This window comes from Falco peregrinus, chromosome 2 (assembly GCF_023634155.1).
Source record: "Falco peregrinus isolate bFalPer1 chromosome 2, bFalPer1.pri, whole genome shotgun sequence".
Lineage (NCBI taxonomy): Eukaryota > Metazoa > Chordata > Aves > Falconiformes > Falconidae > Falco > Falco peregrinus.
Window position 1 is genome coordinate 77263541 of NC_073722.1, and position 23676 is coordinate 77287216.

At 41.5% G+C, this 23676-nt stretch overlaps 2 protein-coding genes across 5 annotated transcripts in view; both read left to right on the top strand.

Moving 5' to 3' along the window:
- ARFIP1 (ADP ribosylation factor interacting protein 1) overlaps positions 1-16912 on the top strand; it is a 44236-nt gene extending 27324 nt beyond the window's left edge. For all 4 annotated transcript variants that reach the window (XM_055795478.1, XM_055795479.1, XM_013295331.3 and 1 more), the window contains 4 exons: positions 381-602; positions 4072-4229; positions 7251-7425; positions 15275-16912. In XM_055795478.1, the coding sequence (XP_055651453.1) occupies positions 381-602; positions 4072-4229; positions 7251-7425; positions 15275-15430 (711 nt within the window). In that variant the 3' untranslated portion in view covers positions 15431-16912. The remainder of the gene's footprint in view (positions 1-380; positions 603-4071; positions 4230-7250; positions 7426-15274) is intronic.
- A 5537-nt stretch (positions 16913-22449) lies between these two features.
- FHDC1 (FH2 domain containing 1) overlaps positions 22450-23676 on the top strand; it is a 36763-nt gene continuing 35536 nt past the window's right edge. Inside the window, 1 exon segment of the mRNA XM_055797831.1 lies at positions 22450-22542. The gene's annotated coding sequence lies outside the window, so the exon portion shown is untranslated.

A 23676-nucleotide genomic window follows, 5' to 3' on the forward strand; every position in this document is an offset into this window, starting at 1 on the left:
TTTTATGCAGAACTAGTAATACTCCTGTTAACTGACTTTAATGCAGTGGGCTAAATTACTTCTTTTAACTTAATGAGATTCACCAAACCTGAAAAGAGATGTGTTCTTTTACTTGAGAAACAATTAGTTATGCTCTTGATTTGCTAACTTGAATATTCATCCTAGTAGGAGTTGAGACTTGTCCAACTGTTCTTGCTGAGTCCTGATAAACTTCTAAAGACTGTGTTGTTTTTTCAGTTTGTTGTGCAAACTTATATTGGGACGAGTGATTGTGAAAGAATCGTGTGTAATTATACGTCCCTTGAAGCTGAAAATGGGTGTATGCTGTGTTGTCTTGAATATATTTGATTCTTAATAATTTAAATTATTTTTTTCCATAGTGTACACGTCAGATCATCTCTGAAAAATTGGGTCGTGGCTCAAGAACAGTAGATCTGGAACTAGAAGCTCAAATAGAAATATTGAGAGATAACAAAAAAAAATATGAAAATATCTTGAGACTGGCACAGACGCTGTCCACACAACTCTTCCAGATGGTACATACCCAAAGGCAACTTGGAGATGCATTTGCTGACCTGAGTTTGAAATCATTGGAACTTCATGTAAGACTTTTATAGTATTAAAAAATAAAATGGCAGAGATGAAGATAAGCCTAATTGACCCGTGCAGGGTATATAGTAGTTAGCAGCTACTTTTCTAAACATTGTTGTTAACGATACATTACATGCTCTTTGTGTTAAAAGCTTATGTAATTCACTTCAAACTATAGGAAATTATGGAAAGTACTGTAGTTCTATAATGTTTCTTAAATGTTTACCTTTAGCTGACGGTCTGACTCAAGAACCGACAACTTTTCTTTGTATAGGAAAATGCATTTTGCTATTAATTTTGCTTCTAATGAAATGTCATCAAAGTGTTGCAGAGTGTTACGTCATTTCAATTACAGGATGTCTTTGGGGAATTTGCCTGGGAGTAAGTAGAATAGGGCACGTTACTTCACTTGTGCACATTGAATGTGAGTAAATTATTGTTCTGTAGCATATTTAAGCATTGAGATTTCATCTCAAAGCCTTTTTTAATCAGATTTTTGCCACTAATAGGACTAATGTCTGTATTCTTACGTGGTTGGAGCTTCTGAGAGACACTCGATCTTTAGATACCTGCATTTGGGTTGTTATGATTCCTTGGTTTAGAAATGTATGTATCACTGGCACTTTTTGTGCGATTAAAAAAACTGCCGTAAAGGGAGGGAAGGGTAGATGTGTACAAACCATAGTAGCTGGCTTGCTTCTACATTGATTGTTCTGTAGTTCCAAAGTTAAAGCAATTTGATAATGCTACCCATGCTTTGGAAAACCAGTATAAAGGGGTTTACTGATTCCATAAAACATAGCTGCTGAAACAGCCCAAATTATCTTTGTGATTATTACAGCTAAAACATCTGTCTCTCTATTTTTCCCTCTTCATGAACATCTATTCCTGTTGAGTTTCAAGGGAGGAGATGCAGCTCATGCTTGCACAGAGGAACCTTAACTGATAGCTAGCTCAAAAAATTTGAGGTTCCTGCAGTGGAGGACAGGAACTTTTAATATTACAGTCTGACAGATGAAAATCTGTGAAAGTAGAGCACTAAGAAATTAAATCATCTGCTAAAGGAAGAAGTTCTTAATAATCAGTTTACTCCTGACACACATATGGGCATGTGGTTTGTGGCAGAACTTAGTGATTGTTATGAAGTTTGTGCTGAAGCTGGGTGTTTCTTCTGAAACTTGGATTAAATCTGGCATCATGCTGTTGTTTAAAGAGTTTTCTTTTTTCTTTTTCTCCCCCCGCCCCGGCCCTGAATAGTTTGTAACTTCCAAAGGGAATACTGTTCTTCCAGGTTCTTTCAGCATCTTGTACTGGTCTTGGAATTTGTTTCAGTCATTCATCTCTTGTGTAGATTATTGAATGAGGCTGTTGATGAAAATCAAATAAAGGTTTCTGCTGTAATAAAAGTTATCTAACCTTTGCCTCTTGGAGACTTGCCTGATGTTTGTCTCTTTCCTCTTTGTGTTTCCCCTTTGTTTAATCTTTACTGTATTACCATCTGTAGCCTGGCCTGTTCTTTTTGGATGTTTGGATTGCATTGTTGCCTCTAAAACTTGTGAAAGACTGAAAGTAAAATTTCTGAACAGTTAGTCTTTAATGTTTAACGTGATAACAGTATAATTTTTTTTTTAAAAAAAGACAACTAAAAAAACCCCCACCAAAATCTACACCACTTCTTAAGGTAATATTTCTTATTTTTTACATGATAACAAAATGAGATCTCAGTGTGGTATCTGCAGAGGTATTACTTAATATGAATGTTTTGCTGTTTCTCTTTTGGATACAAAGATAACTCCTGGTTCCAGGCTCTTGTGCCTCTAATTACACAGACAAATGAATTCCAATTTTAATTGACCTGTGCATAGAGTATGAACTGAGTATAAACGCTTTGATACAAAAAGGATTTCCTGTCCATTTCATAAGAGGTATCTGCAGAAGTCATGGACAAAACTCAAGTTTATAGGAAAATGTAGGACAGTTTTGGTGACTAGCGTGTTTCTTAAGTGCTGCAGGCCACTGAAGTCCCATCCTTAGCCCCTTCCTTTGAATTGGTAGCGTTGCTTATTTGGGTTTGCGATGATCTGGGTCAGAGGATCAGCTGGAAAACTAATTGCAGTTTTGCCTGCAGGAGGGAAAAGATGGGCCTAGACACTGCAGCGGCAGTCCTACTGGTGTTGTCTCTGCCTGTATGCTGCTGTTTATTCCCTGTGATAGCCTCCTGTGTTACTGTTTAGCTGGCAGTGTTAGACCAAAACCAGCTGAAAATAGGCTATTTTTTTTAATTTCAGCAGGATCTGTAATGGTTTGGCTGACTGCTTTTGCCAGCCCAGCAGCTTTGCAAAGCAAAGGTGACAGGTCTTTAGAGGTGTTTACAAGCCTTAACTCATGAAAAATTGCCCTAAGTTCTCTCCTTTTTTTTTTTTTTCTTTTTCTTCAAATTGCGTGCTTTCACTGCACCTCCTTTTCTAGAGGATTCTTTCCTTACCCTCATGAGGTCATGAATGTTAACATGAAATATCATTTGGCTTTGGTGTTCGTGTCCTTGTCAGATGAAGGGAAACTGGGAGAATACAGCACTTCTGAGTCAGTTGTTGGCAGGGTGCAAGCCTAAAAAGACCAAGTTCCAAATGTGAACCTAGTGTGTTTTACAGCTATTACAACCAGAGATTGTACTCTTTTGTGAGAACTCCCATCTGCAGAATATGAAGATGCCATATGGATGACATAAATATAATAATTGGTCTCATTTGGCATCCATGCATTAGGAAAATCTTTGCAGCCTTTGTCAGGGCTTACGCTTCTGCTAGCAAAAAGACATGAACAAACATATATCTAAATGTGACTTGGAAATGCCTTGGAAATAATTTTGCGCTTGTCACTTTAGAATTCATGGCTGAGCTACATTACAGTTTTTATTTGCTATCCATTATAATGCCGTGCTCTTCAATTATTTACAGCCTGTGAAACTGTGATAGATGTTGGGGCTTTTTGCAGTGCCCTTTTCCAGAATGTAAGAATAAAACTTAATAGCTAATTAATGCTGTGTGCCCTTGTGAACTTAGTTATATTACTGTATTTAATGTAGTGGTGTCTCTATTGGTATTAAAGCATTACCTGGACAGCCACATGAGAGATCCTGGATTAAACCCCTGCTGAATGACAATATAAAGATTACATTAGCACTTACTTTTAGGTAACATTCAAGATTTCTGAGTGCAGGAAAATCACATTATAAAATAGGATTTGACATGATGCGTGGTAACAAAATTGTAAACCACAGTTTACTGATGTTAGATCATTTCTTGAAAACTGGGAACTGAATATTGTATTGAAATCATATCTGTTTAATCATAACCATACCCAAATAGAAGTGAAAGAACTACCACATCTGTACGTTTGGGTTTTTTTATATATAGTTGCTGATGAATGTTATGATTTTAAATGATCTACAGTTTTGTTTTCTCTGCTCTTTGTTTATAGGAGGAGTTTGGCTACAATGCAGATACGCAGAAACTTCTAGCTAAAAATGGAGAAACTCTTCTTGGGGCTATTAACTTTTTTATTGCCAGTGTGACTACATTGGTGAATAAAACAATTGAGGATACATTATTGACTGTGAAACAGTATGAAAGTGCCAGGTAGCTATTCTGTGTCTAGCTGTTTTCATTATGAACTAATCTTCAGGAAACAGACTTTGTATCAGCTTAGTCCTTGTATTTAAGTGACTAACCTGTCAGATAAAAACCTTATAACACAACTTTCATATAATTAAGATTTACAGTTAACTGCCTTATTGCACATATCTTCAGATGTGTTGTGAATATTCTGTTGTAGACTTAATTTTACTTGTTAGCTCTAGGAGTAATAATATGTGTTTTCTCCTGTGTGCTAGATTAAGCTGGCTTTCTAAGCAACGTGACAGTGTAACATTAACCCTTTTATCCAGGTACATTGTAATAGATAAAATGACCTCTTTGAAAAACATTTAATCTTGCGCTTCTGTTGATGCACAATATGTGCAATTCACACCAGTTTTTTTCACGCAGAAGTTGCAGGCTTGGTCACAAAGGAGAATATAAAAAAAAAAAGAATTTCTTTGTGAGTGAAATCATCTAGCAGTAGATAAAGGGTTTCCTGCCCTGGAGAAGGTTACTTTCAGATGTGGCATGGTACTCTAAAGCCAGGTTCCCTTTTCCTGCCAGAGTTTGGACCTGCGGTTCTTTCCAATGCCTGGTTCCATTTAGACTTTCTTTCACTTAATAGGACAAAGTTGTGTTTCTTTTAATTTGCCAAAAGATGCAGTTTATGCATGTAATTTTTTGTGATTTTTTTTTTAAGATCAAAATTTGCAAGCCACTTGAGTTTTGAAGTCATCCACCTCCCCACCCCTTAAATTGTTCTGTTCTAGTGCTTATTTATAAGCAAAATAATGTTATTGTTATGATATTTAGGTAAACTTTCAAAAGGCATGAAAGGCAGAATTAATATGAATATCATGTATTGTTTTATTTTTGACACTAAAGCATTTAAAAAAAATTGAACAGCCAACCATTTCCCACAACTTCCAGGTATCCCCTTGAAAATCTGTACAAAATAAATCTGCTACAATTGTTCTTGCCAATCATTTTCATTACCTGGTTCTTCCCTCCTGAATTACCTTCATTACTTTCCTTTTCTGTTGATTTAAAAAAATCAAGTATTTTGCCACTTCAATAAGGCGAATAAATGACAAATGTTCTTTACTTGCATAGACAGTCCATCATTTTGCTGTGTGAAAATAGGTCACATTTATTTCTGTTCCTATTCTTCCCTGTCCTGAGTTGCACTTCAGCATTCATCTGTTTCCCTCTTCTGTCAATTCCGAAAAGGAAGCAAACCAACAGAGAGTCAAGTCATAAACTCTAAATCAAGCCTGAGTCATAGTGGCAATAAGAATCGGGAAGAGCCCTGTGAATATTACTCCTTTTACCTCTGAAAATACTGTATTTTGTTTTGGAGCAGTTAGACCAGCTGAAAAGTTGTTTTTCATAACCAGATTTTAATCCTGATTGATTTCAAGTTTTAGAAGCATCTGTGAGAAGGCATATTTGAAAAGCCAGAAATAGGTTGGTTTGTTCCATTAAAATTGCCATTACACGCTGGTGTGTTAGGCTCAATTACTTGAAAGCTGCAAAGAAGTATGGAAGGAAGAGTGAAGCTTTGGGCAGGGCTGCCCATGACCTTGGAGTGATGGGTATTGTCTGTTGCTTCACCTCGTCAAGTGCTAGATGGCTGTGAACAGAGGAGTGCCTGTTGCACAAGAGAGGGAAGAGAAAACTTAGGAGGCCGTTACTACATTTGTCTTACCCGTTTGCAGTAATGTTATAAAATATAAAATCGTTTATCTGGCAAGGATCCAACATTTGGTAGACTTGCATGTAACAGTGGAAAGCAGAAAATGAATTTAGTGGTACAGTCTTCAAACAACTAGCATTCCATAGGTGCTTTTCCCACTTATAAATGCTATATTTTGATTAATAGAAAGCTTGAATTAAACTTGGAAAACAAATAATTGATGTTTTCAAATAGAAAATGAATATTCAAACTGATTTCTATATTTAAAAAATACTGAAAGACTTTTTTTTTCCCATTAAAATGAGAAAGAAGGTATGACTGGTTCATCTCTATGTAATGAAATGGTACACTCTAACATGGAAGGATATCAAGGAGGTTCATAACTTTTTAAATAAATAGGTTGTATAAAAACTAGCTTGTTTAATTAAGAAATTGTTAGGTATCTGGGGGCAAGAGCTTGTACCCTAATATAATTTTTTTTTTTTGCTAGGAGTATCTGGAATAGATAATTTAGAGAGAAGGAGAGTAAATTAGAAAATATTTTTCATCAGTCTTACCTGGAAGTGGGATATATATCTGGTGCAGAATTGGCTTAAGTACTTAGATGGCTGTTAGTCTTAACCTTGTGTCTTTCTCTTCGCCTGCCCCCTTCAGTGGTGGTAGTGATCCAGAGAGTCTGACTTGTCTAGGAAAACAAGATAGGCCCTCAGCAGAGTATAAATAACGCGTCATCTTTTTACAGCCTGTTTATCCATAGGGCAGACAAGTTCATGCAAAACTGTTTGTGGAAAAACTGTAAAAGTGTTCCAATTAATGCATACAGAGAAGCCTAGAGCATGCTGAAAAAGCCATGGGACGAGGTTTGGTGTAAGCGAGCCATTGCTCAAATCTGCTTGAAGGGCATGTCCGGCTGGTGGTGCTTCTCTTGCTCTCAACACAAACTGTTCACTGAACTAATTCAACAGCAGAAGAATAACCTGGGGGAAAAAGCTAACTAGCTTGATCTGGGTTACTAAGCTGAGATGTCTCGGGAAGGCTCTGACCACTGAAGCCAGCACAAAACAGGGTTGGGAGCATGTGGCTAAGACAGGAACAGAAGAGGGAGGATGCTTGTTGAGGCAGATATATACAGTGTACTTAAGGGTGTGGTTTTGTTTGATGAATAGGAGGAGGGGGAAAAAAAACCCTTGCCTAAGTTTTTTATTTTTTCCATACTTGACTGTTTTGTTCATCTTCTGTTGTACTTGGCCCTGTATGTGAGGACTGTTTTGAGACACTTTGCCTTTAGATATTTTTTTCTTCCCCCTCCTCCTTTTTCTTCGCAGGATTGAATATGATGCCTATCGAACAGACCTAGAAGAGCTGAATCTTGGCCCTCGTGATGCAAACACTCTGCCAAGGATTGAGCAATCACAACAACTCTTTCAAGTGCATAAAGAGAAGTACGACAAAATGCGTAATGATGTATCTATCAAATTGAAATTTTTGGAAGAAAATAAGGTAAGCTATGATTTCTGATGTTACGTTTAGGAGTTTTGTCCTGGAAGTTTCTGCTTTGCTAGAAATAATTTAATTGTTAGATCTTAAAATATATCTTAATTTAAAAATAGCGAGCAAAGAAAGCAAGCTGAGTTTTCTGAGTTCTCACTGTATCACTGGAGGACACACTTTGAGAGCAGGCAACCTTAAAAGTCCGTATCAAGCTGCTCCAGCTACAAATGGCAAACATTATGGCCACTTGTATAGATTCTTGTTGATATGGGAGCTTCCAAGTTTGGAAAAGCATTACTTTTCAAGTTTATTGCACTTAATAGTTACATGAGTCGTATAACTACTGATTTAAGATTCAAAGTAGTACTTATGTTTGACAACACTGTCGTGGAGGGTATGCTCAAAGAAAGTGAGAGAACTGTAAGGAGGCATCTTCAAAATTAAGCTTTCTTTAAACTCATAACTTGGAACTGAGAAATACAATTTTCTATAATTAATGCCCTTATAGTTTCTTAATTCTAAACACAGCTCTTGAACTGTTGGCTTGAAGATTTTTTTTTTTTCTCATATGTGTTCATTCCAGCCTTACCATTTAATCTATACCCTGTTCGTGATCGAGAATTGTCATACAGAAAACACTTTTAACCTGTGCTTTCTTTGGTAAAACAAGCCTTCTAAGTTGTTTCTAATTAGATGTAAAAATAGTGGTCTTTCAAGATCTGGTGTTTGTTCATACTCATATAAATGAAATGGTTATAATTATCTAAGGCTATATTTCCTATGTCTTCAGAGGGAGGAAAATAGGATCAAAACTTACATAAAAGGTAGCAGTTTGTTAGTTTGTCAATGGCTAGCAGTGGGTTAACATTTTCAGTATGAGTTAATTCATATATTTTAACGATCTCAATGTAGGTAACAACTGCTTGTCAGAGAATTCAGGAGGGGCCCCAAATGACAACAGTAGCAAACCGTGCTGCTTGCATGGAAGGAGGAGGCTTTAAGGGAAAATCACAGCAACAAACTAAACAGATTAAAACTGATTATTGTCAATTCTTGCATATATTATCACATGTGCAGTTACATCAGCTACTTAGAATAAAGATGGAAGACAGGGAAGAAACAGAAACCATCGACAGATGAGGAGAAGAAGAAAAAAGTGGAGAAAATCAACAAACCTTTTGGTTTCCAAAACAGCATACGCTAAAAATGTAGCTTGTGAGCACTGTTACTTCATACAGACATTTGCATTAGGACCAGGGATCTGGAATCACAGCCTTTAGGAGTTGATGAACCAGATAATCAGATGATTAAAATCTGGTATTGCCCTGACTTTCATTTGTTGTTCTTGCTGAACTTGTAGCCCATTGACTTTCAAATTGAAAAAATCCATATTGAAATTAATTTTCTTGAACAAGCTGAAGCGTAGTCTAAATGCTGCTACTTTATGCATAAATTTAAAAATGCTCATAAAACCTGAGTTTTAACTGTGTTAGGTTGAAAATGGATGTACTGAAGGTGTCTCCCCTCCCGCCCCCCCTTTTTTTAACATTCTAGTAAGTTGTTTGCTTCTGTTGAAGTTGTTTGATCCTTCCAGCTCATATCTTTATAGCAATTCTGATGCTCAAGTTCAAATTGATTGAAAACAGCACTTACCCTGCTTCTTCTTGGTTTGCATTAACTGTATAACAGACTGATCAATTTGTGTTCATATAGATAGGAAAACTTCAGAGTGAAAGCATTTTATTACCATTTTGTACAAAAAAGTTTCCACATTTTTTTAAAAAACTAAATGAGGCAATTTAGAGAACACTAAAGAAACTGGCTTCCTAGTGACAGTCTTGAATTAGATCAAGCATCCTGTTAGCAGTCACAGCCTACAAATTTTGTTTCTGAAAGAGATTGTTTTTTCCTTCCTGCCTTTTCTTTTAGATTAATACAGAGGGGACTTTCACATGCTTAAGCCTTTTTATCACTGGTTGACATTTCTCAGTTTTGACACTAAAGATGTCAAAATATTTACTGAAGGGTGTATGTAATTTTGTTCCCAAATAAGCCATAGAAAGGACTTCCTTTACAGTCAACTATTGGCTTCAATGTAATTTTCTACTGAGAGAAGCTTTACTTTGGTGGGTTCTATTTATTGTATAGGATTCTCCATAGTAAACTATATATAATGTTAATCCCAATCCTAAATTTTCATTTCAGGGGCACTTTTTTTTTCCCAGCTCACGTCTGTCTGTGATAGTTTTTGTTCTGTGCCCGGAATGCTTCCTGGGGTTTAGTGGGAGGCAGTGGTTATCTGGGAGATGAAGTTCTTACCAATCTGACATCTTCATTCCTTTCTCTTTTGTCCACGATTATTTATTTTTTTTATTAATGTCAATGGTGGGGAGCTCCTGTTAGACCTCATACTTGTCCTGCAGCTAGTATTAAGAAATTGGAATGCACAGTTGGTTTGCCAGACAACTCTATAACCATTATAAACATTACTTTTATCTGTGTACAAAGTGGCTGTGACTGCTCTTAAGTCACTTTTTATATTGTGAAGGATCTTTAACTCAATAAGCATAGGATCAGTAAGTATAGGAACTACATTTTAATTTAGTTAGATTTAATAATGTCAGATTTTTCCAAAGGTACATGGTGACAATTGCTATCAGCCATCATAATTTAAACATCTGTAAATACAGCATGTGCCTAACATGAAAGAGGAGAAAGAAAGGAGGAAGATCACAATGGGTACTGCTGTAGGAGTGTGTCTACAACAGAGTTGTTTCAGCTGTGGGAATAGTGCGCTGTTTAGGAGAGGGCTTAAACTGAAGACCATATATGATGTGGAAGGGCGATTTTGGTATTGTTAAGCTGTTACAGTAGTCCCGGTGAGGGAGTTAGACTGACCCTGTATTCTTGGTAACATGAACCTGCTATTTTGTGTGTCTATCCCCAGGACCATGTTGATGCCCATTTAATGAAATGGGAGATCAAAATAAAGGAACATCAGACGGACAAAATACTGGTTTTACTCACTCTCGCAAAGAGCATTTCTGTAGCCTCTTTTAGAAAGCGTGTGTTTTGCAGGCTTACTGTATACAAGGCAAGTGAAGGTTAGTATTTGAGCAGCTGTAACAGGGCTTGCCAGACTTCGTTACAATACACTAAACATGCAAATGTCTAATAGTCAACATTATTAGTATGTATTGTTGTGGTGCTGAACCCAGATGTGAATTAGTGCTTGTTCAGTCTAGTTAGGGAAGCCTTTTTAGGTAAGAAAACGGTACAGTATCCATATATTTTTTTTCTGTTGTAGATTGTAAACCTTTGAGCTTCAAGTCTTGCATATATTGATACAGGATGTAGTACAGTGTAGTCTCAAGCTTAGTTGTTATCATTTCTGTGTTGAAAACAGAATTGTGTAATGAAACCTTGCCATAGCAAAACAGTTAAGCAATTTAGGGTTTAATTTTTTGATTAGATAAATCAGTTTATGATTATCTCCCAATAAATACGTTTTTACAGTCTGACCAATATTAAACATTTAGAAAAAAGAAATTGTGTATTTTTGCCTGTCAAATTAACATCAAAACAAAATCTTAGATGTTCTTTTGTAAATGTACCTAGACTAGATGCTCTCAGTGATGTTCCTACTCAAAAATTTTGTCCCGTATTTGGTTAGGCATGGCATATGAGGAGAGCGGGGAAAACTGGGAGGTGATTCAATCTGTCGCTGCAAAGGAGCTATAAAGCCAGTTTAACTGGCTGGTGGGCTCTGGTCGGTCTGTGTTGCTGCAGGTGTCACCAAACAGCCATAATCAAGCTGGTGCTACATTTGGGGGAAATAGGCATCACGTGATTGCAGTCGCTTTGTGCCTCTTCTTCTGGGTTCATATGTTAATATTTCAGTTAAAAGCCCCCAAAGGTTCTGAGAACTGTCTTACAGTAAACCTGGGATTGCAAGTTTCTGTCTGTAAAACTAAGATAACAAGATTTCTGTTCACTAATTTCATTATAGCATTTGATCTTGAAATTAGAACTGATCTTTTTATTTTTTTTTTTAATGTTGCTGCAAAGTTATATTGGTGCTATCCCCAGCTGGCAGAGTTCTGCAAGTAGTTTGTGGCGTTGGATAATGAGTGTAAGAGCAGCTGCAGTCAAAATTCATAGCTTACAATACTTTTTTGTTTTGTTGTTGTTGTTCTTTTTTTTTTAAAATTATTTTAAAATAAGGCTGGTGGCCTGTTCTTAGCTTAAAGATTTCTGCCACTAAAAAACTTTTGAAAAGGCATCTTTCTGAGAAAGGAAGAACTGTTATTCATGTCTGTAGTTGAGAAATGTCAAATACCATTCTGTGTAGAGAAAGAAATTGAGTGCACTTCTGTGAGTTATACTTGAGGAGTTTGAAGTTTAAATTCTTGCTTCTACAAATGAAGGCAGTATGCAATGTAATGGAAACCCAGATGACGTAACTGTTTAGACCAAATAACCTCAAATAAAGATAGCTAGGAGAAAGGGTCGTGGTGGTTGTGAGGAGGTACAAACCAACAGAAAGAGTAGAATGGGCGTAGTCTTTTTGGTTGTTGAGATGGCTGGAACAGTCTGAATGAGGAGGCTGTAAAGAAATCTGTGCCACAGAAGATAGGGTGTTCACAGGGAGTCAGCGGGGAAAAGGACAATATTTAAAAAGAAATTAAATGTTAAGAGCATCCAGAGGAAATGTGAAAACTCGAATCCAACGTATAGTGTCTTCTGTATATGTAACTTAAGTTGTCTGTTTGGGGCATGCCTGGTTTTTCTGCTTATCCACAAAGTTCAATTTTGAGACATAAGTTTGCCAAGTCTATTACGGGAGTGCTTACTCTGCTCATAATTAGGAACAAATAGGTGTGTGTAGTTAATTAACAAGGAACAATGATTTTAGATGATGTTCAACTGTAAAATATGATGGCTTTTTGACAGACATGCTCGTCATACATTGGAATCCATATTTTAGCAACATACCATTAACATTCTTTGATTGAAAGGGAAATCTTCGAATGCTCCTTTAATGAACAGGTGCTACAGCTTTAGTGCTCAAGACTTGGCCTTCAGCGCTGCTGTCTAACAGTCACTTCAAGGCTTTGCTGAAGGAAAAAAAAAAAAGGCAAAAAAAAAAAGCAGTCCCTTCATCCTCTACCCCCCTTCCCCCACATTTGCCTTCTCTGTCGTGTTTACAAAAGTGTTTTTGCAGCTGTGCAGAGAATCAGATTGGGGAACTGATCCAGGTTAAAGCAACTATGTTGTTGTCTGGTTGGTTTTAATCTAGATCTGCTCCCTGATCCAACCGACTGCATAACTGCATGGGTGTTTTGCCAACAGAGGGCTAAGGTGAAACACAGTGTGGAAGTAGGAGTCAGTGGCTGGATATGGGAGTGGGTAAGGCTGAGATTCAGGGCTGAGATTCTTTCACGGGAAGACTGGCTAGGGTTGAACTTGGCTTTAAGTGAATACTTGTCATCCAGTTCTTAGCTGTGACTGCAGGTGTTTCTGCAGTGGACATCGGGTGATTTGAGATGTTACAGCTTTTTCTCTTTCCAAAGAGCTTCTTTGTACAGCGTCAGACAGTTTAAGTGGTCTTTTTCTTTAAATTTAATCTTCAAGTCACCTGAATGAAGCTATGGATAAGAAGATCCCCACATCACTTTTGGGATTTGCTTAGCAATCGGCTTCTGAAGGAGGACAGCAGAAGTTGTAACACCTTGAACTTCTGCAACCAGTTTGATAATGATCACAAAATTTACACCACAGTGATCTGGCTTGGGGGTAGAACCTCATACAGTGAGGTAGCCCTGGTAGTTCAAAAAACTCCACCAAAACAAATCTTTTTCAGTTCGAATCACCTGCCTCTACGCTGTCAGTCCCTGCCTCTGTGTGTGTGTGCACGTGCATACCTGAGCCTAGACCTGGCTGAATTTCTAAGATTATCAGAAGACTTCAGGGCAGTTCACAGAAGCTTTGTGTTAAAAGCTGCCCTAACAAAGTACCAGTTTGGTCTCAAATGGATGAACTTGGGATGGGAGGGTGGGTTAATTACCTATCTTATTTAAGTTCCTATAAATAGTATGAATAACACCCTTGCAGCATTTTAATAATATGCTAGAACAGTGAGTGTACCTCTGTGTAGAAACCCTGCCTTGGATTTTTTGGAGTCTTCCATGTTGATGATGAAAGAATCTGCTCAAGAAAAAGACTGTACCTGCTAAATTTTTTGCTCTATAAACTTTTAAAAGCAAACCATTTATGTTGTTGTGATGTTTTCTACTTGTATGATGTAGTATTTTGGGATGAACATTTTTATAGATAAAAAAGTATTTATATACGTATATTCCCATACAAACTGAAAACCAGGCATGTCTTAATTAATGAAATGAGACTATTAGTAAAAAAACCAATTGTATATGCATAAAAGACATTTCAACTGTTAGTGCTGAAACCTTTATTTACACCTGCATACATGCACGCACACACACACATCCTCAGCCCTTTTTTCTCAAGGCATTTCATTTTAGAAGTATATTATAACACTTCTGTGTAATAGTGTAAATGTTACACTCTTCTAGTGTAACAGCATGTCTAATATATGTTGGGGTTTTTAAAATTGGAGATCTTTTCTTAAATGAAGGCAATAAAGTGTTTCTGTATAGAGTTGCATGCATTTCAGAAAGGCGTGTTAGCTGAAGAACCTGTTAAAACAGGCATGGCCAACTGGTAGGCACAGGCCAAACCTGGGCCAAGCACAGTTCTGCTTTCTAGTGTGACAGAAGTGGATTATCCCCTGTGGCTTATGCTGAGAGATGAGGCAGGGATGCAAAACTGGAGTAGAGAAAGCTTCATCTGCTACCTACCACATCCTCCCTTTGGGCTCCATTAGCCATTCTGTTCTGTGTTGGCTACGTGCTGTTGGGCTCGGGGACTCGTAGGCTGAAGACAGGCACAGGGCCACCACCTTAGGGATTTGGGCTCTGACACAAGAGGGGAGTTGTGCTGCGCTGAGAGTGCACCAAGAACAAAAAGGACAGGTTTTGGCTGCAGGAGAAACTGGACAGATGCCTTCTCAGCATACTGCTTGCTGTTCATCAGTCACAACTTCAGCTTTACTGCTGTACTAGGATGAAAATGTAGCATTTGTTTAACTTTTACTTCATCACTGCTATAGGTTGTCATACTAGACTAGAAGAGAAAAAGGTGATGCCTTCCAGCTGCTTTTGTGCTCTTCTCCCCAAGTTCTGCTTACTGCTGTGACCGGTGTGTTTCACGACTCCTTTGCACAAATGTTACAGTGAAGATACTGACTAAGTGCTGTAAATAATCCTGTGTTACAGGAGATAGGCAAGAAATATCGCCGGAAAAAGAGTATCAGTTTCATTTGACTTAAGTGTATGTGTGCTGGAAAACGGTAGCTCTCTGCAAGGGGGGGGCAAAGAAATGAACTGTATACTTAAATAATGTATTTGTCATGTACTGTCTCAGGGGAGTCCGTTTGGCCTGCAGGTGGATATCTGAAACAGAGTTTTGGCATCTAATTTCAAGGAATCAAGTACTTGTAATCAAGTGTTTGGTATTTGATAACGTTATGTTGTTCAGTGAATTGCTTTTGGTCCATGCATCCCGAGTTGGTATCAACTGTTAAGCATACTTCATGAAAACTCTAAATCACTTTAATGTTATTCTGTATTTGCATTTTGTATTTGTTTTTTTAACTTTTGTTAAATAAAATTGTATGAAGTCAGACCATCTCAAATACAAGCATTTTTATATTGCTGACCTGTGATGTTGTTAACATCTGCTTTTTTCCTTCTTAACCTGTCTCTGTCCTTGCCTGCAGGTTAAGGTATTGCACAATCAGCTTGTTCTGTTCCACAATGCCATTGCAGCCTACTTTGCTGGGAATCAAAAGCAGCTTGAACAGACACTTAAACAGTTCCACATCAAATTGAAAACTCCTGGAGCAGATGCCCCATCCTGGCTTGAAGAACAGTAATTGGATTGGAAAAAGAGGACCCAATCTTAACTGAAAATCTTTAAATCTGATAGCAATTAAGGGTTGGGGTTGAAGGACTGTTGTAGTGATTCTTGCACAGACAGCTTTAATTTTTTCCCCCTTTTTATAATACTCTAAAACTGAATTTGGTGGGAAAGTGGGTGATTTTAAGGTAACCAAACGTAATTACTGTCATGTCAAATACAGAGCACTCCTTTTGTATGTAGAGGTTGGTGGTTATTTCTGTAATGGGATGGGGGGGAGAAGGAGGGAGGGAGGGAGGACAAAACTATTATAGATTTGCACTGACAAATGATGTTTGTGATTTCTGGTCATTTTGGTGGCTAGTCAAAATATTTCCGAATGGAGATTTACATGATTTGTACCAACATCTGGTATTTTATAAACTAATATAGAGAACATCTTTAGTAATTTTCATATGACTTTTAAAAAGGAGAGAGTTAAAAGAATATTTTGCAGATTAATAATATAAGGCCTATGTGCAATATCTGCATGTAAGGCAGCAGTAGCAGATGGCTCATTGACTAGTGGAATTGCAGCAAACGCCTTTTTAAAAGATGTACCTTTCCCTCATGGATTTTAAAAAAAAAAAAAAACAACAAACCAAACAAACAAAAAAAGAAAAACACTAAAGCAAGAATCACTGTCAGTCTGAGGCTTCTAAGCACATATTTTTGCTTTGCACCAAGTGGTTTGCTGAGTAAGGCCAACCATGCAATGTATTAATTTCACTTAAAATTTTGCTTTCTCTATGAAATAAATACCGTACTAGCCTTAAATCACAGGTATGTGCCTTTTTCTAAGATAATATTTTCCACCAGTGTACATAATCCAAGAACCTTTCAAATAATGGTTTGTCAGTTCCCAGCAAGGGGAAGGCAACTGTGTAAATGTTGTTTCATTGTACATTAGATCAAGTTCAAGCTTTAGTTGACCTTTGTGGGCAGGTATGATTTTGAGAGAGGAAATCGGGCCAGTATGGTTTTTCTACTTAATTGACAAGCATACTTTGGTAATAGGAGGGGAGGTAACATGGAGGCTATGTTTTTAATTTCTCCATCAATCATGTAGTCCTTAAATGTAAAATTCTATGTCAGTTTTATCATAGACATTTTAAATTCAATATATTGGAGTCCTCATTTGCACACGTTATGTTGCTTTGTGTTCTATTAAGTAAAATGAAATACTTCAAATATGTTATTTACAACAGTGTGGATTGTATGATTTATGTACTGTATGTTCAAATGCCTTTCAGCTGACATTCTTAGTTTTCAGTGCTTAACACAACTGTAATGTAACTGTAAATCAAACTTTTTAATCATTCCTCATTAAATTCTTGGCCTGACAGAGCCTTCTTTATGTTTTTGTTCTGTCAGAATCTCTTGTAATAGTTCATTATGTTCCCCAGAATGTATATCCTATGTGAATTTTGTATTCATATTAAAGGTGTTTGCAGTCAAACTTGCTTGACTCGTGATGGTTAAGAGCAGAGCTTGGCTTTCTCAGTGAAAGCTTTGTCCCATTTTTCTGAGTTGCCACCCCTGCCCAAGAATTTCTGGAGAAGCGGTGCTAGGTGGTAACACTGATGCCGGTTTATTTCAGGATGATTTAATAGGGTGCAAGTTCAACTTGACTGGAAACTGATAGTGAAACAAACCTTTCAGGATATGTAACTCTTGACTTCAGCTTTTAAAGGAAATTTCTAATGAAGCCATTGACTTCCACTGTGTCTGAATCTTGGCGTGTGTATGGTAACGATGGTGCAAGGCAGAAGTTAGCTGTGTAACTACAGTTGAGCTAGGAAATGCGGATAGCAGCATGGTAGCAGGGATGAAGAATGCAAACCTGCTGGCTGCAACTGAAATAACCAGCTTTCAGAGCATGGTAGGGAAAGGATACACGTTGAACATGTGCTGTTGGTTTCTATCTCAGATTCACATGTTTCCTGTGAGGATGGTCCCTGCTCAGAAGGAACTGATCGGTTGGAAATGGTAAGAGTGAACTTGGAATGGCTCACGTGTGGCATTGTGCAACCCTCACGCTTTTGCAATGGCTTAAAACTGCTGGAGTCTCCTCACCTGGAAGAAAAGGTTGGACAAAAGAGGATACTCACTAAAATCTGTCTGCGTATTGTTTAATGTTAGGGGGAAGGAAGAATGGCTTCCGTTTTGCTTACCGAAGCGATTGTTCTAATTGATAGCCTCAGTGAGGAGAGCTCTGTGCTCAGCTGGTCGAGAGGGTATTAAGCTAGTTGCCTTCTGTAATGCTGTAACTTCATTCTTTGCCCCTATTCAAATATATGTACTTATGAAATAATTCAAGCTCATGTCTTCTAGTCAAAGTTAGCACTTTAGATGTAACCAAATTTAGAAACTTTTGGTTCTGGAGATCACGAGGGGAAGAGACTTCTGAAGCTTCTAATGGGGAGTCATTATGGTTGTCAGGCTTTCTGATACTAACGAAAAGGCTGTATAAATATCTTAAGTTGTAATGCTGGCATTTATCTAGGTAAACAGTTGTCAGGATGGATTTTTTGTTTTGTTTGAAGAGGGGGCCATGCCCACTTAAATAGAGTCTTGTCTGTGAAAGATTTAATCTCTGTTACCTGTTATCACGTTAGTGCTTATAGTGGGGTGTGAGGTTTCTCAGGAAGAAGAATTTAAAGCTGTTAATATGTTTCAGATATGCTGCTGTAGCTGCTTTACCCAGAGACCAGGGAGCTGTTTCATTCCTCAATGACCATACTGTGATTTATCTGCACTCCTGGCTGGTTTGAGACTTGTAGCTCCTGTAATTTTGTTTGTATGAGTTCTACAAACAGGTCTTCTGCTCTAAAAACGTTCTTTGACATGCATCATGCTTTATTAAGCCCTTACAAAGAACCTTTCTGGTTATAAAATGTATCTATAGTTGTATTTGAAGAGAGGTCTATGCAAGTAGAGTATGGTAAGACACCAGCATCATTAAAGTAACAGCTTGATTTCAGTCTTCAGTCGACTGGTTTTCCCAGCAACCTTATCTCTGTTCTGTCTCTGCTTCAAAAAATGATCAAAGTAATATAAAAGGAAAGCTAAATGTTCCCCTCAACTCTGTTTGAACTGAATGGGGGGCATTTCAGTTTGTATTCTCTGCTTATCTGCTCTTGTTCCTTGTTGTGGTGTTACAAGAATAATAAGGTATTATAATTATTTAGCATTCCTCATCTGCAATTATCATTAGGGTTGGTTTTGGGGGTTTTTTTTGTTTTTTTTTTGTCTGGTTATCTTTTCCATGCTGCGTGCTTTATGTGGGGGTTGTACTAGTCACAGATCTTTCAGTTGGTCATTAATCTTTTCATATTTTGTGATTGCCCTGACCCCAAAGTTATCCAAGTACTGGCAGCTGTGTCAAATTGAAAGGTGTTTCTTCTTTTTATGAGAAGATCCACAGAGAAGTTGACTTTGCTTGGTTTATATTTTTCTCTCTGTTCTTTTTATTTGGCCTTATTAGTAGCTATTTGATGTCTTTGTGTTGTTTCAGGTTGTTTGATGCATAGAAAGCTCAGTTCTGTGCCTGTGACAGCAGCCTCGTTCACCTCCCTGCACGTATTTCCACCAAGGTCCTTTATCTTTAATTTCTGCCAGTCTTATATGGAAGGCAAGTGGCCAGGTGGATGGGGTGTGTTTTTTGTCGTCATGGCAGTCGTCTGAAGCGAATTAAGGAAGTACCTTACGCTGTAGCATAAGAGTAGCAAGTAGGATGGCTTGTGCCTGTCTTGGAGAAGGGCGTAAGTTGACAGAGAGCAGTGGAAAGGAGAAGTGATGTGTTGCTCTTTTGTCAGAGTCCCTATACTGAAATGCAGAGCAGCAGCGTATGAACCTTGCAGAGCAATGGCTTTGGACACAAAAGCTCAATCTCAAATCTTCTGCTTCTTACGGCTGCGCATGCTGGCACAAAAGCATTACTTTGTACACCTCAGCTGCCCTTCTAAAGGAAAAAAAACAATTAAGAAGGGGGCAGGAGCAGCAACAATTCTGTGCTGTTCACTATTAGTTTTTCTGTTTTATTTATGTTAAGTACAAAATGCATGTTCAACTTTTAATAATCACTGTAGATTAAAAAAACTTAGTTTTCTGAGCAAATACACTGTCTTATCTCTTTATGGAACCCATTTTTAAGGCAACAGCTATTAGAAGAATGGAAATACTTGATGTTCCAGGAGAAGCAGAAAAAGATTGAGAGTATCTTTTCAGAGTTCCCTTGCATCATCAGTTGGTAGAACTTAGATGGGTACCAGTGTGGTTGTATGATAACATTTCTTAATTAAGTGCAGAGATCAGATATAGACAGAGTAAATCTGAAACAAATTTTTAGTTCAGGTGTGCCCTGTTGCTACTGTTTATGCCAGCATAAATCCATGGGTTCAGTCAGGAGCAGTTCAGCTATCAGCAGTATGTTCCTAGTAAATGGTACTTAAATAGTATGTCCCACTGTGCTAATTAAAAAAATAATTATACACCTTGCTGCCTTTTAAAGAATACTGAAAGCTGTATATTCAAGTTAAATAATTCTAAAAGTAGCGTTGCCTGTTCCATCTTGATTTGCCTTTCTTACGTATGGGTATGCATCATGGGAGTTTTGTGTGGCAGTGGTAATTAATTCTAGGGGTTTGAGAGGTTAACTACTACAGTGCCTGATTTTGAAACCAAAAAGAGCTTGGTTCTAATGTGACTGGTGTGTTACAATTAATTTCTCTCCTGCCTTTGTCCAAATGCTGTAGAAATGAGGACATGTAATGAAGATGACTACACCTTTTGTTCAAGTGGTATAAATTGGTTTGTTACCATTAGATCTGTTTGGTTGTTAAATTCATGTTCAGCCTAAAGCATTACAAGCTATTTGTGCTCTACAGAAAAGCAGAATTTGCAAAAGACTACTTTTTTTTTTTTCTCTCATAAAAGAAGTCATGCCTTAAGAAAAGTAGTCATCTTGAAAACTGTCCTGAGGATTTCGTTAACTAGAAATTTTAAAATATAACAACAGGACTTGTTTTCATAGTATAGCAACTCATCTAAATGCTATCTGTTCTAGGGAGGTGCATTTGTAGCTTATTATAGGTGGGGCTGTTCGATCTACCTAATATTAAAGTTGCTTAATACTTCCTACTGTAAAGACCTGTTTTCAGATGTTTGTAACTCGGATGAATTTTAGCCATGTGGGCAAAATCTTTGCCTGCTAAGTGCTCACATTTTGGGGGGTGGGGTGGGTGGGAGGAATCAGCTAAGAATTTAAAATTAATCTGCTAACGTTGTGTTTTGGAAAAGTTCTGGGCAAGAAACCTGCAAGGTGAGGAAAAGTTAAGAGTTTAACTTCACATCCAGGCTTGCTCCCAGGTCCTCTGCTGGCCTGTTCGGTTTTGTTGTTGGGTTGTGTTTTTTTTTAATACAATGTCATTACGCAAGTCTCTTGTTTGGCTTGCTCTTTCCGTCTTTTTGAGTGAACATTTGTGCTCGTGACTGGCAGCAATGAAAACAAGCCTCTTTGGTTCCCACACAAGCAGCTACAGTCCAAGCGGCAATGCGCTTCCTTGCTGGCGACCTCGGGGGTGACCTGACACTCTCGAGGAATGTCCATGCTGGCTTGGAGCTGAGCGTGTCCTCCCCAGCTGCTGCTCACCCTGCCAAGCGGAGACACGATATGAATTGCCATTGACTATTGCAGCTGAACTGTTTTCAACTCGGTGAATTTTCAGCTTAAATGACCAGGTTCTGACATCGCATTCGTTGAATTTTCCTTGGTTTTTTTGTAGATGGAGTGACTCAAACAGGCTCTCTTGCCAGACCAGTAGGTCAGATCTCTGGCTGCAAAACCGCAGGCTGGGATGGTGTAAGCTCCGCAAGCACGTGCCTGGGCTCTGGGGTTGGGGGGCTGAGGAGGGCTCAGGGCTGGAGGAGGGCTCCGGGGTCGGGGGGGTCCGGAGGAGGCTGCCTGGCCTCCTGCTCATCCTCTGGTGCCTCCCCAGCCCCAGCAGCGCAGCCTGGGCCCTCCGCAGCCGGACAGACCCGCTACCAGCCTCCCGCTGCGGCCCGGCGGCGTGCTCAGGGTGCTCGGGGTGCCGTGCTCTCTCTGTGCCCAGCCCCCGGCGCTGGTGGCTGACGGCGCAAGGCTGGAGGCGAGGGGCGTTCTGCCTCCCTCCCTCCCTCCCCCCCTCCTCGGCCGGGAAGCGTTTCTGCTCTGCCCGTTGGCCTCCCGTGCGCAGCGCTGGGGCTGCCATCGCTCCTGACCGCCTGTTGACTTGAGCAAAGTCCTTCACGCTTCTGGGGGGGAAACGGTTTTGTTGTCTCATCTCCGGGCGCAGCACCTCAGCGCGAGGCGCTTGTTGGCGGTGCCACCTGCGCACGGGGCCGGGCGTCCAGCTGTGTCCAGGTGTCCCCAGGTCCCGGGAGCTGCCCAGCGGGACACGCAGCCCGGGGCCGCTCGCTGACGGCCTCTTCGCGCTGCCCACGGTCCCCTCACCCCGCCCCGCCGGAGCCCGGCCCCGGCCCGCTGCTGGGGCCCTGCCGCCCCCCGCCCATCCCCCCGCGGGGAGAGCCCGGGGGGGCGGCGGGAAGGGGCGAAGGGCGCCAGCCATGGGAGGGAGCCCGCCCGCCCGCCCCTTCGAGCCGCGACCGGGCCCCGCGGCGCGGCTGTCCCGCTCCGGCAGAAGTAGTTGCCGTGCTTTCGGCGCCGGCCTCTGGTGAACGGCGTGTGCATTTATACGGGGCTCGGACAGCCCGGCAGGCGCTTGCCCAGACCGCGACCCCCCGGGACGGCGCGGCGGCGCGGCCGGTGCTGGGGAGCGGGCCGCCCTCCCCCCGCGCCGCCGTGCGGGTGCCGCGGCCGCCAGGTGCGGCAGGAGGCGGGCGCCGCCGCCCCGCGGCCAGGGCGGGAGCTGCCGGGCGGGAGCTGCCGCCGCTGTCACCTGCCGCGGCCCCGCCCGCGCCGCGCCTGCGCGCTGCCCCGCCCCCCCCCCCCCCCCCGCTCCGGCGGCGCGGCCGCGGCGCGATGGGAAGAGGCGGCGGCGGCACCGGGCCCTGCTGCGCGCGGCGCCGCGTGCTCCCGCGGGCGCGGAGGTGAGCGGCGGCGGGCGGGCCGGGCCGGGCCGGGGTCTCCGCGCGGTTCTGCCCCGGCTGGGCGAGGGGGCTCCGCGCTGCCGGGGGGGTGCGCGGCCGCCTGCGTGGGTCCTTCTCCGCCTTCCCGGGACGGCGGAGGGGAGAGCGCTCCCGGGGAAACGGGCAAACGGGCAGCTCCCTCCCCCCCCCCGCGGGACGCCGGTGTGCGGCGCTACCTCCGCCTCTCCGTCCGCCCCCTGTCACCGGGTGGGAGCCGCCGCTGCACTCCCCGGGCGGGGCGGCAGCCGCGGGGACTCCCGGCTCTCTCCGCCGGGGCCGCTGCCGTTGCGGCGAGCGCGGCCCCCCCGGTTTCTGCAAGGGAGGGGGCTCGGGCAGCTCGCTATGGCGCCCCCTGCCGGCGGGGCGCGGGGGAGCCCCTCGGGGTGCCCGGGGTCCGACGGGGCGGCGGGAGCGGCCGGCGGCAGCGCCCGGCCCCGCTGCCCTCGGCGCTGCCCTCGGCGGTGCCCTCGGTGCTTCTCGCGGCGTCGGTCGCAGGGAGCCGCGGAGCCGGGCTTTTGCCCCGGGCCCCCGCCGCCCGCCTGTCGCGTGTGCCCCGGCCGAACGGCCGCTCCGCACGGAGGTAACGCCGTAAGGCCGAGGGCCGTGGCGGAACCGGCTGGAACGGAGCCCCCTGACAGCACCCGCGGGGTCCCTGCCCAGCGCTGCGGGTCCCTGCCCAGCCGTGCTGGCGGGCAGGGGGGTCGTGCCCTACAGGGAGTTTTTCTGGGTGCGTGAAGTGTTTAAGCACCGAGTTGCTGCGGTAGCGCGAGCCCTGTCGTCTTTGTAACCCGCACGTTTTGGCGAGATCTGCGATGAGTTATACGAGGCGGCGTTTGTTTCCAGGGTGGTTTTTATCAGCAGCTGGCAACTGGTTGTGCCCTTTACCTCTGCGTACGGCTGCTGTAGGGACCCAGACATCCAAATACTGTGGTTGAGCTTTGGTGTCAAAACCGGCGTTGTTCTCATGAGAATTTGGAGGACACCTGACATGGAAACGTGGGCAGCAGAGAACATAAGGCGTGAGTTAAAGGCAGTAATACCTTGCAGTATGAGTTACGAAATGCCCTTCAGCATATTGTGCATTTCACCTGTTAA